Source organism: Megascapheus bottae, chromosome X, assembly GCF_031878675.1.
Source record: "Megascapheus bottae isolate mThoBot1 chromosome X, mThoBot2.hap1, whole genome shotgun sequence".
In the NCBI taxonomy this organism is placed as follows: domain Eukaryota; kingdom Metazoa; phylum Chordata; class Mammalia; order Rodentia; family Geomyidae; genus Megascapheus; species Megascapheus bottae.
This window is the reverse complement of record NC_143547.1, coordinates 41,471,906-41,488,030: the sequence shown is the minus strand read 5'-3', so window position 1 is coordinate 41,488,030 and position 16,125 is coordinate 41,471,906. Positions and strand designations below refer to the sequence as shown.

General features: G+C 41.7%; 1 protein-coding gene across 1 annotated transcript in view; it reads left to right on the top strand.

Moving 5' to 3' along the window:
- The first annotated feature begins 357 nt into the window (after window positions 1–357).
- The window catches only part of Igbp1 (immunoglobulin binding protein 1), a 34,957-nt gene continuing 19,189 nt past the window's right edge, over window positions 358–16,125 (top strand). The window contains exons 1-4 of the mRNA XM_090326117.1: window positions 358–1,006; window positions 1,310–1,603; window positions 9,849–10,047; window positions 14,361–14,440. Coding sequence (XP_090182243.1) covers window positions 714–1,006; window positions 1,310–1,603; window positions 9,849–10,047; window positions 14,361–14,440 — 866 coding nt within the window. The 5' untranslated portion in view covers window positions 358–713. The remainder of the gene's footprint in view (window positions 1,007–1,309; window positions 1,604–9,848; window positions 10,048–14,360; window positions 14,441–16,125) is intronic.

Below are 16,125 nucleotides of genomic sequence, written 5' to 3'. Positions count from 1 at the left end.
TTACAGAAACCTCGAGTTGACTGGCTGAGAGTTGCGGGAGAGAGGGAAGTCTAAGAAGGTTGCACAAAGGAAGTAACATTTGACCTGGGAACGCGGTGGTTCGAAAGGCAGGTGGCTGTGGGGAGGTCAGAGTTGTGGGTTAGCAAGTCCTGGGGGTTTGGGAGAGCAGCTCTTCAGGGTATGGCACAAAAGCATAGTGCTGTGTGGGGTGCGAGCAAGGGGCGTGAAGCCTAAAGGCAAGGACTGGTAGGGAAGACCGTGGGATTCAAGGAGGTGGGTGACGAAACCTGGGCGGGGGCGGGGCGCCAGTTCCAATTTGCTGGTGTGCTTACCCGACTTGGCAAATCCAGGGAGCGGCATGGCGATTGGAGCCTCTGACTACTCTGACTCCACTTCTGGGGGACGATTAGCGAGGTAGGTGAGGCGCACATTTGTCAGGCCCCTAAAGCTAAAAGCACCCTCCCTCAGGACCTGGATTCAGCGTCGCTACCCGTGGGTATCAGAGCCTACGGGACATCTTAGTCTTTTGTCAGCCACAACTTACGGAGGATAAAGCCGGAACTCTCGGCTTTTGTGGTGTGTTTGTTTTGAACACATGTCTAAGCCCTTTCACCCGCCTCCGGGGGAAATGAGTCTATGGAAACGGTTGCCAGGGCCGGCGGACTCCAATTCCCAGAAGTCTAACTGCGTCGGTAACGCGCGACTGCTGGCCAATGAAGCGCCACTTCCGGTGTCGGTCAGGCTCGCAGGAATTACCTTTCATAAGATTGCCTTCAACCCTGGAAGTGGATCTGCCTGGTTCTTCCCTCTTCAACATGGCGGCATCTGCAGATGAGTTACTGTTGCCGCGGCTCCCGGAGCTGTTCGAAACTAGTCAGCGACTTCTGGACGAAGTGGAAGTGGCGACGGAACCCAGCGGTTCCAGGGCAATCCAGGATAAGGTGTCTAAGGGACTGGACCTACTTCACAAGGCTGCTGAAATGTTATCGCAGCTCGATTTGTTCAGGTACGGAGGGGAGAAGGGAGTAACCACTGAGAAGGCAGATGATTAATTATTACTAAGGGTGGAGCCTTGCACCTGAGTGGAAAGCATTTTTAAGACCTTTTAGTTCCTACTTTTAATTGCGATCATGTGTCCCCCTCCCTTCGCTCCCTAGTAGGTATATTTGGTGGCAACGCCCAGCCACTTCCATTGAAACTGACCGCTCTTGCCTTTTCACATCTTCCCAACACTCCCCTTCCGCAGGAAGCAAGGAAAATAGTTTGAATACTCAGCCTGGTATCACACCCTCCTCTCTGCTTTTTCCAGCCAAAATGAAGATTTGGAAGAGATCGCTTCTACCGACCTGAAGTACTTGCTGGTGCCAGCATTTCAAGGAGCCTTCACAATGAAACAGGTCAACCCCAGCAAGCGCCTAGATCATTTACAACAGGCTCGAGAACACTTTATACACTACTTAACTCAGTGCCATTGCTATCATGTGGCAGAATTTCAGCTGCCCCAAACCAAGACCAACTCAACTGAAAATCACACTGCTAGTTCCTCCATGGCCTATCCTAACCTCGTTGCTATGGCATCTCAGAGACAGGCTAAAATAGAGAGGTGGGTTTATAGGTGTAATCTAAAGCTGCAGTAGTGCTTTTGGGATGAGTGCATGTCTTAGTGTGTCTGTGTGATACGGAGGAAGGGACATAATGCTATGTAACACACTTGCTTCTTACTGATCAAATGCCATGGTGAAACAAAACTTACCCAAGTTTTTTAAAAGCCTCTTTCCATTGTTGATATGTATAAATATATACATATGTGCATATATATGTGTATATATATATATATGTGTATAAAACCTTCAAAGTCTTACTACCTTAAGGATGATAATAGCAGCAATGGAGTTTAACAAAGTATCTCTTGGGAGTTGGGAGTTTGGCCTACTTGTAGAGTGCGTGCCTAGCATGCATGAAGACCCAGGTTCTATTCCTTGGTTTCACATACACAGAAAAAAGCCAGAAGTGGTGCTGAGGCTCAAGTAGTACAGTTCTAGCCTAGAGAAAACCCAAAGACAGTGCCCAGGCACTGACGTCAAACCCCACAACTAGCCAAAAAAAAAAGGTATCTTGATATTTTCCATGTCACAGCATAACCCAGCATTCATATGTAGTAAATATCTCTGAAGTCACAAACTCTCCCCTGTTTATCCATTTACTTTCTGTTTATTAAGCTGCTCTAGTTGATCACATGTTTAACATCCTGAACTGATCATAGTCCTGCCACAACTTCACCATGTATGTGATCTTGCAAAAACTGCTTACTCTTGTGGCTGTGTGTGTGTGTGTGTGTTTCTTGTGCCAATAGTAGCACTTGAATGAACTGGTACCTGCCTTCAGGTTTTCTTTTGTTTTTAAGTCTACTCAATGTTTAGGAGCTGCAAGGTATTAAAGATATAATCTGAATGCTTGGATAACCGTGGGTGGTACTTGCCATGAAAGAAAATAAGCATAGAAGAATTTCTCTATATAGAGATATCAGAGAATGTACAAGGTAAATGAAAAGACAGGAAGAAAAACTCACCAGAGTTAGGAAGAGAAAGCTCTCTGGAAAAGGCAGTTCCTGTGCTGAGTTATTTAATGATGACTAGGAATAGTATACAGAGGATGGAGAGAGGAAATTTACTCATACTATAAAGCCATAGAGGCTTTAAAAAATTGCTATGATAGGAATGCACAAAAACGAACCAACCCGCAAGCAACTAAATAATGCTGGAATATATGGTGACAGAGAGGAAGAAGGAATGATGCTGTAGGTTCCTGATCATGGTGAGCTTGGGAGGTAAAGGTAAAGGAGAAACCTTGTTGCTAAAAATTTGGCAAGGTGATTGATCTCCAGTTCCATCATTTGATTACTCTGTGATTTGGGTCAACTTACTTAATTTTCCCAGCTGTAAAACTGGGATAATAATAGGTCCTTCCAGTTTCAGGATTAAATATAAAGAATCAAGTCTTAGCACAGGGCTGCCATAGAAACAACTATACTTTATATATTCTTGGCTAAGAATATTGCTTACAGAGTCAGAGACCTGGGTTTTAGTCCCAGCTTTACTTATAGTCCACTGGATTTTAAACTATCTGAGCCTTGTGTTTTCTCCTCTATGATCTATCTACAAACCGTGGTACCTATTTCATAGGATTTAAAATCATAAATGAGATTAATGAAACAAAAGCAGCATAATATCTGACACATTAGTATTTTATAAACATTAGCTATTTCAACTCTTTAGCTATAGACCCTGTTGAAGAGGTGTATTCTGATTAATATACCGACTGAGATCCAATGAAGAGTTTTATTTCTCTTGAAAAAGCATGGCCATATTTGCATTATTTATTTATTCATTCATTTTTTTGCCAGTCCTGGGCTCAAGCTCAGGGCCTGAGCATTGTCCTTGGACTTTTTCAAGGCTCAACCACTTGAGCCCCAACACCACTTCCGGCTTTTTTCTATGTATGTGGTACAGAGGAATTGAACCCGGGTCTTAGTGAATACTAGGCAAGCACTGTACCACCAGGCTTAACTCCCGGCCCATTTTATTGTTTTTTAACCTAACATTGTGATCATTTCCCGTGTCTTTTAAAACCATGCTATGTAATGATTGTTTATATACAATCTTATAGTTATACCATAATTGTTTAAATTAATCTATTATCAGATATTTAGATTGAGGTTTGGGTTTTTTTTTTTTTTTAGTAATACTAATAATGCCTTGAAGTGCAAGGACCAGTGACGGGATGAAAGGATCTTAAAGGCTCTTGATATATGGTAACAATGTTGTTTCTCATAGTAACTTTCAGACTAAGTCACATTGCACTAATCTTGATGTTAATTTAAAAATCCAACTGGAAGCTCCTTGCCCTATAATCCTAGCTGATTACAGGAGGCTGAGATCTGAGGATCTCAAAAAAAATCCAACTGGGGTGAAAAAAAACTTGTCTCCTTGTTTTGTCTTCCATTCTTTTGGCATTATCTTTATTTTCTCTAGTCCCAGGGTTTGAATTCAGGTTTTAGAGCTAAGTCTTGACTTGATCAGCTTTCTTGCTCTGCAAGTAATAGATATATATATAGAATACCAAAAGAGAGGCAGAATGACTAGTTAATAATATCCAACCATGATGAAATGGTAAAAATGAAGATGAAGCAATCAGAACTACTACTTTTTGCCAGTCCTGAGGCTTGAACTCAGTCTCAGTATTGTCCTTGGGCTTTTTTCCTCATGGCTAGCATTCTGCCACTTAAGCCACACCACCATTTCTGGCATTTCTATGTGTATGGTACCAAGGAATTGAACCTGGGTCTTCATGAATGCTAGGCAGGCAATCTACCACTAGGCCAAACTCCCAGCATTTATATGATTAGAAAACAATTTATTTGGGGCCAAGGATATAGCTCAATGGTAGAGCACTTTGCATGCATGAGGTCCTCGGTTCAACCTCTAGCACCACAAACAATGGTACCTACCTAGGCCTTCTTTTGTTATCTTTAATTCCATTTGCTCATGGCTTTAGATACTGAGACTATCCTAAATAAAATACCTCAATGGTACATCACCCCTCTCTTGATTCTTTATGTATAATCTCCAGTTGCCCTCTTATCTTTTTAACAGCATCCCCTTTCTATTGATAGAAATGAAAAAGTAGAAGTTGAATAAGTAATGAGCCTAGTTTTGGGTTTATTGAGTTTGAATGTAAGTCCTAAAGTGAGGACTGGGTAGACCTTCCCCAAAAGATTAAAGCAGGCTACTAAAACTTAGGCGAGTGCTTTCTAGCTGATGCAAAATGTTAGGAACGTCTACCTTTGGTAAGTATGGATGAGTTTCCCAAGAACATAGAGAAAGAAAAAAGCTAAGGACTAAAACTAAGAAAAAAGATAAAGGAGAAAGAAAAAGAGTAAACAGCAGTCGGGAAAAACACTCAAGAAGGAACAAGGCATAGAGAAGGATTTTCAAGAGGCTAGAGAGGAAAGAGTATGTTATATCCTCTTTGAATTCTCCCCCTACCTATTCCTCTGCTATTGTATGTAGTACGTAGATCATATTACTTAGCACAACACTTAAACTTGGAACTCCTCAAAGCCAGAGACCATGACTAAAGGTATTTACTGTCCTTATTGTATCTCTTGGTGCCCATCCCCATAATTGAATAATATTAAGAACTTGGTATCCAGGGGACACAAATAAAATGGTAAGAAGTAAGATGGAGGCAATGGAGGCAAAATTTGTTTTGGAATCCTAAGACTTGGGTTGACCATTTCTATCATCTTTTCTTTTCTTTTCTTTTCTTTTCTTTTCTTTCTTTCTTTCTTTCTTTCTTTCTTTCTTTCTTTCTTTCTTTTCTTTCTTTCTTTCTTTCTTTCTTTCTTTCTTTCTTTCTTTCTTTCTTTTCCTTCCTTCCTTCCTTCCTTCCTTTAATTCCTTTCTCTCCCTCCCTCTCTCCCTCTCTTTTTTTCTTTCTCCCTTCCTCCCTCCTTTCCTTTCTTCCTTCCTTCCTTTCTTCTTGTGAGCACTGGTGCTTGAACTCAAGGCCTGTGTACTATCTCATAGCTGTTTCTGCTCAATGTGGGTATTCTACCACTTAAGACAGCTCCACTTTTCTCTTTCTGGTGATATTGGCCATAAGAGTCCCATGGACATTTCTGCATTAGCTAGCTTTGAACTATTATCCTCATATCTCAGCTAAGATTTTAGACATGAACCACTGGTGCCTAGCATAGTAATTTCTCCTGCTTAATAGATGGAGTGTCATATAACCTCTCTTAGCTTCTGTTTTCTCATCAGCTAATAGCATTTATATTGCTGTAAGCGTATTAATTTGATTTTTTTTTCATTTAATCCTCTAACAACCCAGGAAATAGAAAGATACAAAATTATAAAGATATGAAAGATATAAAGATATGAAATTGGCTCCTGTAAATTTATTTGCCTTAAATAGTTAATAGGCAGTCTGTTCAGAACTTAAACCCAGGTGTTCAATTTCTCAGTTCTAGTGTTCTCTCTATAGCATACAAAAGAAAAGAACATCATTTGAAACGGTATAAAATGGGTTGAGAGATTATATTTATAATATGGGGAAAGACAACTGTAGAGTGAAAACTTATACCTGCTAAATAACAGTGTCATTGATAGGAAATTGAAATGAGAAGATAGCTCATAAAGACAAGATAAGAAAGGCAAAGGTACAAAGATTTTAAGATGAAGAGGGAAATCAAATGTTACTTACTGGCTGGTCATCTGACAATCCTGATGCTGCCATGGAGTATCCACACACAAAAATGAACAACCAAAAAAAAGAGTCAAATTAGATAGACATTGATAGTTGATCCATTTGAAACAAAGTTGTAATTTTTTTCCCACCAGTCCTGGGCTTGAACTCAGGGCCTGAGCACTGTCCTTGGTCTTTCTCAAGGCTAGATCTCTACTACCCGAGCCACAGCACTACTTCTGGTTTTTTTTCTATGTATGTGGTACTGAGGAATTGAACCCAGGTCTTCATGCATGCTAGGCAAGCACTCTACCACTAGTCCAAACTCCGACCAAGGCACATTTTATGTTTGCTTCTCTTTACAGAGGTTCCTTATGAGGTCTCATTTGAGTACAAGGTTCTTATAAAGGGTATAAAAAACACTGGCTTGAAGGAACAGGTGTCGAAGAACAAAGAAGTCTAAAAATAAAAGCGAGAAAAGTCATAGAAGGAAATAGAAGAGAAGGGAGGAAAAAAAAGTACATGGAAGGTGTGCATAGGAAGATGGAATGAAGTAGAGGTATGGTTAAAGTGGTGGAGTGCCAGCCTTGAGGGAAAAAGCAAAGCAAGAATGCATAGCCTTGAAGTCAATCCCTAGTACACACACACACACACACACACACACACACACACACTAGAGAAAGAAGCCAAAGAAACTTGTTCAGAGCATCATTACACTGATATAGAATTTATACTGGACTTTATACATCTCATAGCCCTTATGGTTTCCTTTTATTTTTGTACTTCAGGAAAGAGAGTAGTAGTTAACAGTGGGACTTGTTAAACATGCCCAAGTTGTATACTTAGTAGCTTTCATCAACTTGGAATTAGCCAGTATAATATTTTACTAGGAAGGCTGCTTCTGATGATGGCATAATATAACAGAAAGTTTCTATTTTGTAGGTAAAAAAAAACACTCGGAAGTTTTTTGGGTTTTTTTGATGACAGTACCTTATAGGTAGTACTTCTGGATTTGCATAATTAGGTTATAGGCCTATCTAATAATTTGTTGTTTTTTTTTTTAAATCTCTCACTGGGGCCAGGAGTTTGGCCTGGTGGTAGAGTGCTTGCCTAGCATGCACAAAGACCTGCGTTCAATTCCTTGGTACCACATACATAGAAAAAAAACACTGGAAGTGGTGCTGAGGCTCAAGTGGTAGAGCTCTAGAGAAAGTCCAAGGACAGTGCTCAGGCCCTAAGTTCAAGCCCCAGAACTGGCAAAAAAAAATCTCTCTCCAGTGAAAGGAAGGAAAGAAGGAAGGAAAGGAGGGAGAGGGAAGGGAAGAAAAGAAAATGACAATGGAAAACAAAAAAAAATTACAGAGTTCTGTATAAACTTTCCAGGAGTTCAGGAACCACACCCCCTTGCCCTGAACTCAGTCCATGGACTTTAGACTTAAGACCTCATTAAGGTGAGCACCTGTAGAGAAGTTTCTGATCCTGTAGGCCTGATACATGGTTCCAGACAGATATTTTAACATGCTTGCTTTGGAAATCTTTGCATTTTTCCTTGACTCCTCTCTTCCTCAAGCCCTCATATCTAGTATATTTGCAAAACCAGCCTGATGTATATTTTAAATAAATCTACATCTTACCCCTCTATCACTACTTCTATCTTCCTACTTCAAGTTGCTGTGACTCAGGTCCTTTTGTGCCTTATCTGGCTTTGAACCTTGATCCTCAGATCTCAGCCTCCTGAGTAGCTAGGATTACAGGCATGAGCCACGGTGCCCAGCAATCTTGTCTTTTTATGTCACAAATTTTTTCAAAAGACTCCAGTGACTTTTCTATCTCAAATTCCAGGGTTTTTAGGCTTATGGGTCCTAACCTATAGGATCCTGACCACAAGACCCTGACTCACTCTCCACCTCATTACCTATCATTCTTTTCTGTTCCACTTCAAGACACTTCTGTTTATTTCTCCAAAATGTCAGGCCAGACACTTCGTCCCTGGAGATTTTGTATGTGTTTCTACAGACATCTTTTCTAGATGTCACTAAGGCTTGCTTCATTATTTTCTTGAAGCTTCTGGTCCAGTGGCACCACTTTGGAGAGCTGTTTCCTGCCCAGTATACCTACCTCCTCACTATCATTCTGTACACTTGACCTTGCTTCAGAACACTTAGCAAACACACACACACACACACACACACACACACACACACACACACACAGACTCATTATCCTTGTGACTCATTATCCTTTTTACTCATAGCTGGCCCTTTACCACTTGGGTGAAAGCTACATGAAAGCAAAGGCTTGCTTTTATAAACTATTTTTTTTCAGCAGTAAAATGCAATTGGTACTTTAGAGATACTTGTTAAAATAATGATAGATGCCTTTTTTCCCCAAATATATTCTAAAATGGCCATCTGAGGTAGTTAGGAGCCTTAAAATGAGATAAGTTAGGGAGCCAGTAATGTTTAGCCTAGAAGAAAAGAAGACGGTTATTTAGGAATTCCTCCATCAGTGTCAGGTAAATGAGTTGCAAAGACACTATGATGCTGAACTCTATTCTACTAAGGATTGATCTAATCAGGTGTTGATATGATACTCTCATCCTGACTTGCTGAGATCAGATTGCATCTCCCATTCTCTAGCTTCAGTGGGTAGGCCCACTTCAGTGGTAGGCCCTTCCTTGCCTTGTAGTCCCAGGAAATAGCTTGGTGGCAAGCTTTGGGTTATAAACTGTTTCCTGTCCTGGGCACTGGTGGCTCACTTCTGTAATCCTACCTACTCAGGAGGCTGAGATCTGAGGATCGCAGTTCAAAGCCAGCCCAGGCTCTAAAGTACCTGAGACTCATCTCCAGTTATACACCAGAAAACCAGAAGTGGTGCTGTGGTTCAAGTGGTAGAGCATTAGCCTTCAGCTGAAGAGCTCAGGGACAACCCCCACGTCCACAGTTCAAGCACCACAACCTACAAAATAAATAAATAATAAACAAAAAAATTTAAAAATGTTTCCTGCAAGGAAGAAATCATTATACTCACAACTTGGATATTTACATAGATAAAAATCTTACTGTGAGCTGGGCACTGGTGGCTCATGTTTGAAATTCTAGCTACTCAGGAAGCTGAGATCTTGATTTTGGTTCAAAGTCAGCCGGGGCAGAAAAGTACATGAGACTCATTTCTCCAATAAACTACCCCCTAAAAGACGAGGTGGAGCTCTGGCTTAAGTGGTACACTGTTAACCTTGTGCAAAAGAAGCTCAGGGGCAGCACCCAGGACCAGCATGCATGCACATGAGCAAAGGCACATGTGTGCACAAACACACACAAATATACACACAAATTTGTGGTCTCTTGCTAATTATTACTATTTTTTGACTGTCCTGGGTACTGAACTCAAGGTCTGAGCACTGCCCTTGGGCTTTTTTCTCAAGGCTAGTGCTCTACCACTTGAATCCCAGCACCATGTCCGGCTTTTCTATGTATGTGGTTCCAAGGATTCGAACCCGGGTCTTCGTGCATGCTAGGCAAGCACTCTACCACTAGGCAAAACTCCCGGCCCTTGCTAATTATTTTTTTTAAGTTCATGGGTAATGATTTTCTGTGAAACAGATACAAGCAAAAGAAGGAGTTGGAGCACAGGTTGTCTGCACTGAAATCTGCTGTGGAAAGTGGACAAGCAGATGATGAGCGTGTTCGAGAATATTACCTCCTTCACCTTCGAAGGTGGATTGGTATCAGCCTAGAAGAGATGGAGAGCATTGATCAGGAAATAAGAATCCTCAAAGAAAAAGACTCTTCTCCAAGAGAGGTAAGTCTGGCCACTTCCCACATAGTTTGGAAAACTGCTCTCAGAATGTGAATATCCTATTGAAATCTTTACAAGAGTCCATAAAGTCAGTGCTGTCCTTATAATGATTGGAGAAAGGCTAATGTCTCACTAGGATAATTTGTTCCCCATGGCTTGCTTTTTATTTCATTATTTTTATACCAGTACTAAGATTTGAACTCAAGGCATGTCCTTCATCTTTTTTGCTCAAGGCTACCCTTGACCACTTGAGTCAGTTCTATTTTGGTTTTTGGTGGTTAATTGAAAATGAGAATCTCAAAGACTTTCCTTTCCTGGGTTGGCTTGAAACCATTATTTTCAGGTCTTAGCCTCTTAAGGAGCTGGGATTACAAGTATGAGCCACCAGCACGGGGCTTCCCAGGGCTTTCTAACCTGTAACACACTCATGGTTACTTATAACTTTGTGACATATCCTAGAACACAGTGACTTCCCTAAAATTAACACTGATTTTTTTTCTCTAGGAAGTCATGGCTGCTAAAGGGAGACATAGGTGACCTTTAAAATCTACTATAAATAGGTTATAGTTACATTCGCCAGGTAGTGGGTACATTACTACTCTAACATTGATACCCCTTCACATGCTTTTGTCCCTCTTTCCTTCACCCTACTCTCTCCCAATTTATTTCCATTTATACATCATCTTTATGACAATAAAAAATTTTAAAGTAAACAAAAAAATCTACTGTAATAAAGGGGAGGGAGAGTAGGGTGGGAGTAGGTAAGAAAAAAATAGAACTAGAGGAGAGACAAAAAAAGGTGGAAAGGATAATTAAAAGGCCAGTGAATGCTTTTAGGTTGGAAGAGGATTTCGAACATGGCCTTCCACAATGATGCAGTTTTAACTCCTTAATATCACTCAGGAAGGAGACACCACAACAAAGTATCATCTTCATGCACAGAATATCCAGAATATTGGACTAGAAAATCAGTTGGAACAGCCTTGGCTGACTGAAGATTGCAACACCGTTTTAGACCTACTGTAGAACAGTAGGCTCTACTGCTACTTGCTCTTTGGTATTGGCTTTAACATGAATTAAGTGAAATTCATCATTTGGTCATAAGCACTTATTTAAACTCTCAAATGAACTTCTTTTTCAATTTGATTCGTTCTAACTATCCCAGGAGCTCTTGTCTAAGGATATCTTTGCATTTAAAGGATCAAAGAACCAGCAGTTTAGTATTGGAAGGCCTTAAAGAAAGCTCTTTGAACATATTTAAATGATTGGGTTTCTACCATTTTGAGGCTGGACCCTTCTGGATCTTGCCCTGTTCCCCCCTTTGTTTGGTAGGTAGTTTTTATTTTATTCCCCCCCATCCCCGCCGTAGGTCGTGGGGCTTGAACTCTGGGCCTGGGGCTGACACTGAGCTCTTCAGCTTAAGGTTAGCATTCTACCACTTTGAGCTATAGCACCACATCTAGTTTTCTAATTATTCACTGGAGATGAGTCTTTCAGATATTTGTGACCAGTCTGACTTTGAACCATGATTCTTGGGTCTCAGCCTCCTGAGTAGCTAGGATTATAGGCATGAGACACTATTATAAATGTGGGGTTACATTATATATATATATATGTATATATATATATATATAGTGTGGGGGGGGGTCATGGGGCTTAAACTCCAGTCCTGGGTGTTGTCCCTGAGCTCTTCAGCTCAAGGTATCCTCCCTACCCCTTGAGCTACAGCCCCACTTGCCATTTTCTAGAAAGTGATTAATTGGAGATAAGAGTCTCTCTTCTTTAGTGCCTGGGCTGGCTTTGAACTGCAGTCCTCAGATCTCAGTCTCCTGAGTAGCTAGAATTACAGGTATGAGCCGCCATGCCTGGCTTAAGAGTACATTTTTTTGACCAGTCCTGGGGCTTGAACTCAAGGCCTGGGAATTTTCTATGAGTTTCTTTTACTTAAAACTAGCACTCTGCCTCTTGAGCCACAGCACAATTTCTGGCGTTTTCTGTTTATGTGTGGTACTGAGGAATCAAGCCCAGGGCTTCATAATGGACAAGCGCTCTACCAGTAAGCCACATTCCCAGTACCAAGAATATACTTCTTTTTGGACATTACCCCTTTTCTTGATCTTTCCCAGTTTTTCCCTCCCATCCCCACAAACTGAAGTGTTAACTTTCAAGTTAGTGCCTAGTGAATACCATTGCTGCATTTGAAGAACAGCCATTTCTAACACCTCCCCCCTAGGACTTCTTGCCAGTTAATAGCATATTTACCCTGGAAAGGGTTTTAGAGGTCCTAATAGTTCCACTTTTCCACTGAAGGCCAGGATAAAGAAAAGGGATTTAGGGGCCAGGAGTTTGGCCTAGTGGTTAAAGTGCTTGCCTAGCATGCATGAAGACCCGGGTTCGATTCCTCGGTACCACATACATAGAAAAAAGCTGGAAGTGGTGCTGAGGCTCAAGTGGTAGAGCTCTAGCCTTGAGAAAGTCCAAGGACAGTGCTCAGGCCCTGAGCTCAAGCTCAGGACTGCCAAAAAAAAAAGAGAATTGCAAATTTGAGATAGCTTGGGATGCAAAGCAAAATGCTGCCTTAAAACATAAGTGATGGCTGGGAGTTTGACCTAGTGGTAGAGTGCTTGCCTAGCATGCACAAAGACCTGGGTTCAATTCCTTGGTAGCATGCATGAAGACCCGGGTTCGATTCCTCGGTACCACATACATAGAAAAAAGCCGGAAGTGGTGCTGAGGCTCAAGTGGTAGAGCTCTAGCCTTGAGAAAATCCAAGGACAGTGCTCAGGCCCTGAGCTCAAGCCCAGGACTGGCAAAAAAAAAAAAGAAAAGAAAAAGGATTTAGATTCAGTTCAGAGAATTGATCAAGAAAATGGTCAAGAAAGTAATCTTTAGAATCTTCCTCGAAGGCACTATTCTATTCTATTTTTAATTTAATTTTTATTTTTTTGCCAGTTCTAGGGCTTGAATTTATGGACTGGATAAAGTCCTTGGACATTTTCAAGGCAAGGGTTCTGTCACTTGAGCCACAGCACCTGATTCTGGCTTTTTCTGTGTGTGTGTGGTACCGAGGAATTAAACCCATGGCTTCATGCATACTAGCAAGCACTCTACAACTGGGCCACACTCCTGGCCCCTATTTTATCAAGGATAGAGTGCTAACCCTGAGAAAGCTCAAGGAAAGTTCCAAATTCCTGAGTTCAAGCCCTAGATCTGCCAGAGAGAGAGAGAGAGAGAGAGAGAGAGAGAGAGAGAGAGAGAGAGAGAGAGAGAGGGAGAGAGGGAGAGAGGGAGAGAGGGAGAGAGAGAGAGAAAGAGGAAGAGAGGGAGGGAGGGAGGGAGGGAGGGAGGGAGGGAGGGAGGGAGGGAGAGGTGTGGACAGGGAATAATTGAAGGACAAAAAAGTAAACACTGTGAACAATACACTAAAAAGAACCTCTTGTTTCCATTTCTTGGAGTTCATTTCGATAAACATCGTTTTATATGGTCATATGTTACATGCCCATCAAGATGGCTTCTGAATCCAAGTGAGCCACAATGAAAGCTGACTACCTCTACGAAGGTGCTATTTTATTTTATTTTTATCTCAGTGCCATTTCTTTTTTTTTGCCAGTTGTGGGCTTGAGCTCAGGGCCTGAGCACTGTCCTTGGACTTTCTCAAGGTTAGAACTCTACCACTTGAGCCTCAGCACTATTTCTGGCTTTTTTCTAAGTATGTGGTACCGAGGAATCGAACCCGGGTCCTCGTGCATGCTAGGCAAGCAGTCTACCACTAGGCCAAACTCCTGGCCCCCGAAGGTGCTATTTTAAAGCCAAGAAATAATTTTCCTGTGGGAAGGGGAGACTGGGGGAAAACAAAAGAAGGAGTAGCTGTCCAAAAAGCGTAATATTAAAAGATATTTGTTCCTTGAAGTAAGAAGATTCCTTGGAGAACTATCTTTTTTTTTTTTTGCCAGTCCTGGGCTTGAGCTCAGGGCCTGAGAACTATTGTCCTTGGACTTTCTCAAGGTTAGAGCTTTACCATTTGAGCTTCAGCACCACTTCTCACTTTTTTCTATGTATGTGGTACTGAGGAATCAAACCCGGGTCTTCGTGCATGCCAGGCAAGCACTCTACCACTAGGCCAAACTCTCAGCCAGAGAACGATCTTTTTAGCAAGGTACTCAAGATACTTGAAGATAATTGTATCTTAAACACTGGTACAGAGATAAGGAATATAGTTTGAATCTGGAAATTTTTCTGATGCCAGAAAATGTGAGATTCTGCATTTAGGGTGGGTAAAATGGCAAATTCATCTCTGAAATTAATTTTCTTCTTAGGTGTCAGCTTCTCACTCATCTCTTCAGGAGAGACCTCCAATGAAACCCTTCATCCTCACTCGGAATAAGGCCCAAGCCACGTAAGTACTCCTAGGAAGTAATAAATAGACTAGAAGGTAATTGTATGTGGAGACCCTATTTCTCTGGTTCCGTGACACTGTAGGAGGAACACACAGAATGGGCATCTTTACAAAGCCAGGGCTTCACCTATGAAAGCTGTCCGTCCTTCCTTCTTTCCTTCCCTTCTTTCCTTCCTTCCTTCCTTCCTTCCTTCCTTCCTTCCTTCCTACCTTCCTACCTTCCTACCTTTGTTCCTTCCTTCCCTCCTTCCCCCTTCCTTCCCCTCCCTCCCTCCTTCCTTCCCTCCTGTCTCTCTCTCTCTCTTCCTTCCTTTCTTCTCTATTCTTTCTTTCTCTCTTTCTTTCTCTCTTTCTCTCTTTCTTCTTTCTTTCTGCCAGTCCTGGGGCTTGAACTCAGGACCAGAGCCCTTTCCCTGAGCTTCTTTTGAGCCACTGTGCCACTTCTGGCTTTTTCTGTGTATGTGGTACACAGGGGTTCATGCGTATTAGGTAAGCACTAAGCCACATTCCTAGCCCCAAGAATTCCTTTTACATCAAACTTAAAAAATAAAACAGTAAACCAGATGCTGATGGTTCACACTTGTAATCATAGCTATATAGGAGGCTGGAATCTGAGGATCATGGTTCAGAGCCAGTCTGGGTAGGAAATTCCATACGGCTCTTATCTCCAATTAACCACCAAAATCAGAAGTAGGACCATGTCTCAAATGATAGTTAGGCTTAAGCAAAAACAAAAGCTAGGGGACAGTGCCCAGGCCCAGAATTGAGTTCAATCCCCAGGAAAGGCACATGAGCATGTCCATGTCTAAGCACACACACATGGAAACAAAACAGTACCCAAAAAAAAAAAAGAATCTAATTGGGAATTGTAGATGTTACAGTTTTTTTCCATGATTTCTTACTCTTCCCACCATTGTTTGTAATTTAATTTTGAGTTCTTAAAGCTATTCCATTGGGTTACAGATGTCTCTTCTGTACTTTTATGAGCCTCCAACTGTCAATCCCCATTCTACAATGGCATCACTGCTCCCTGGGGCAGTAATGAATGATCCTAGGCTATTTGTCTTCTGTTGAAAGCTCTTGACTTTAATGCTCTTTCCTGTATATCCCCTTATAGGCATCTTCACAGAAGTTTGTACAATGCCAGAGACGTTACATGGGTAGAGAATGAGCCTAAAACAGACATAGCTCAGTAGTAAAGAGACGAGATTTATTTTGGGGCTAGTCCAGGGTTGGACTCAGGGTCTGGATGCTGTCATTGAGCTTTCTTGCTCAAGGCTAGCACTCTGCCAGTTGAGCCACAGCTCCCCTTCTGGCTTTTTGGTAATTATAGATCAAAGCCTCACAGAATTTCCTGAAGCCTGGACTGGCATTAAACCACAGTCCTTAGACCTCAGCCTCCTGTGTAGATATGATTGGTAAGCAACTGACTCCAGGAGTTAAAAGTGAAAAAGCTGGGCAGGGAATGTGGCCTAGTGATAGGGCCTGGTTTTGCATTCCTCAGTACCACATACACAGAAAATGGCTGAAGTGGTGCTGTGACTCAAGTGGTACAGTGCTAATGTTGAGCAAAAGAAGCTCAGGGACAGTGCTCAGGTCCTGAGTTCAAGCCCCAGGTATGGCAATAAATAAATAAATAAAGTAAAGAAGTTTTAAAATAAAACAACAAGCTGTGTGCAGTGGCT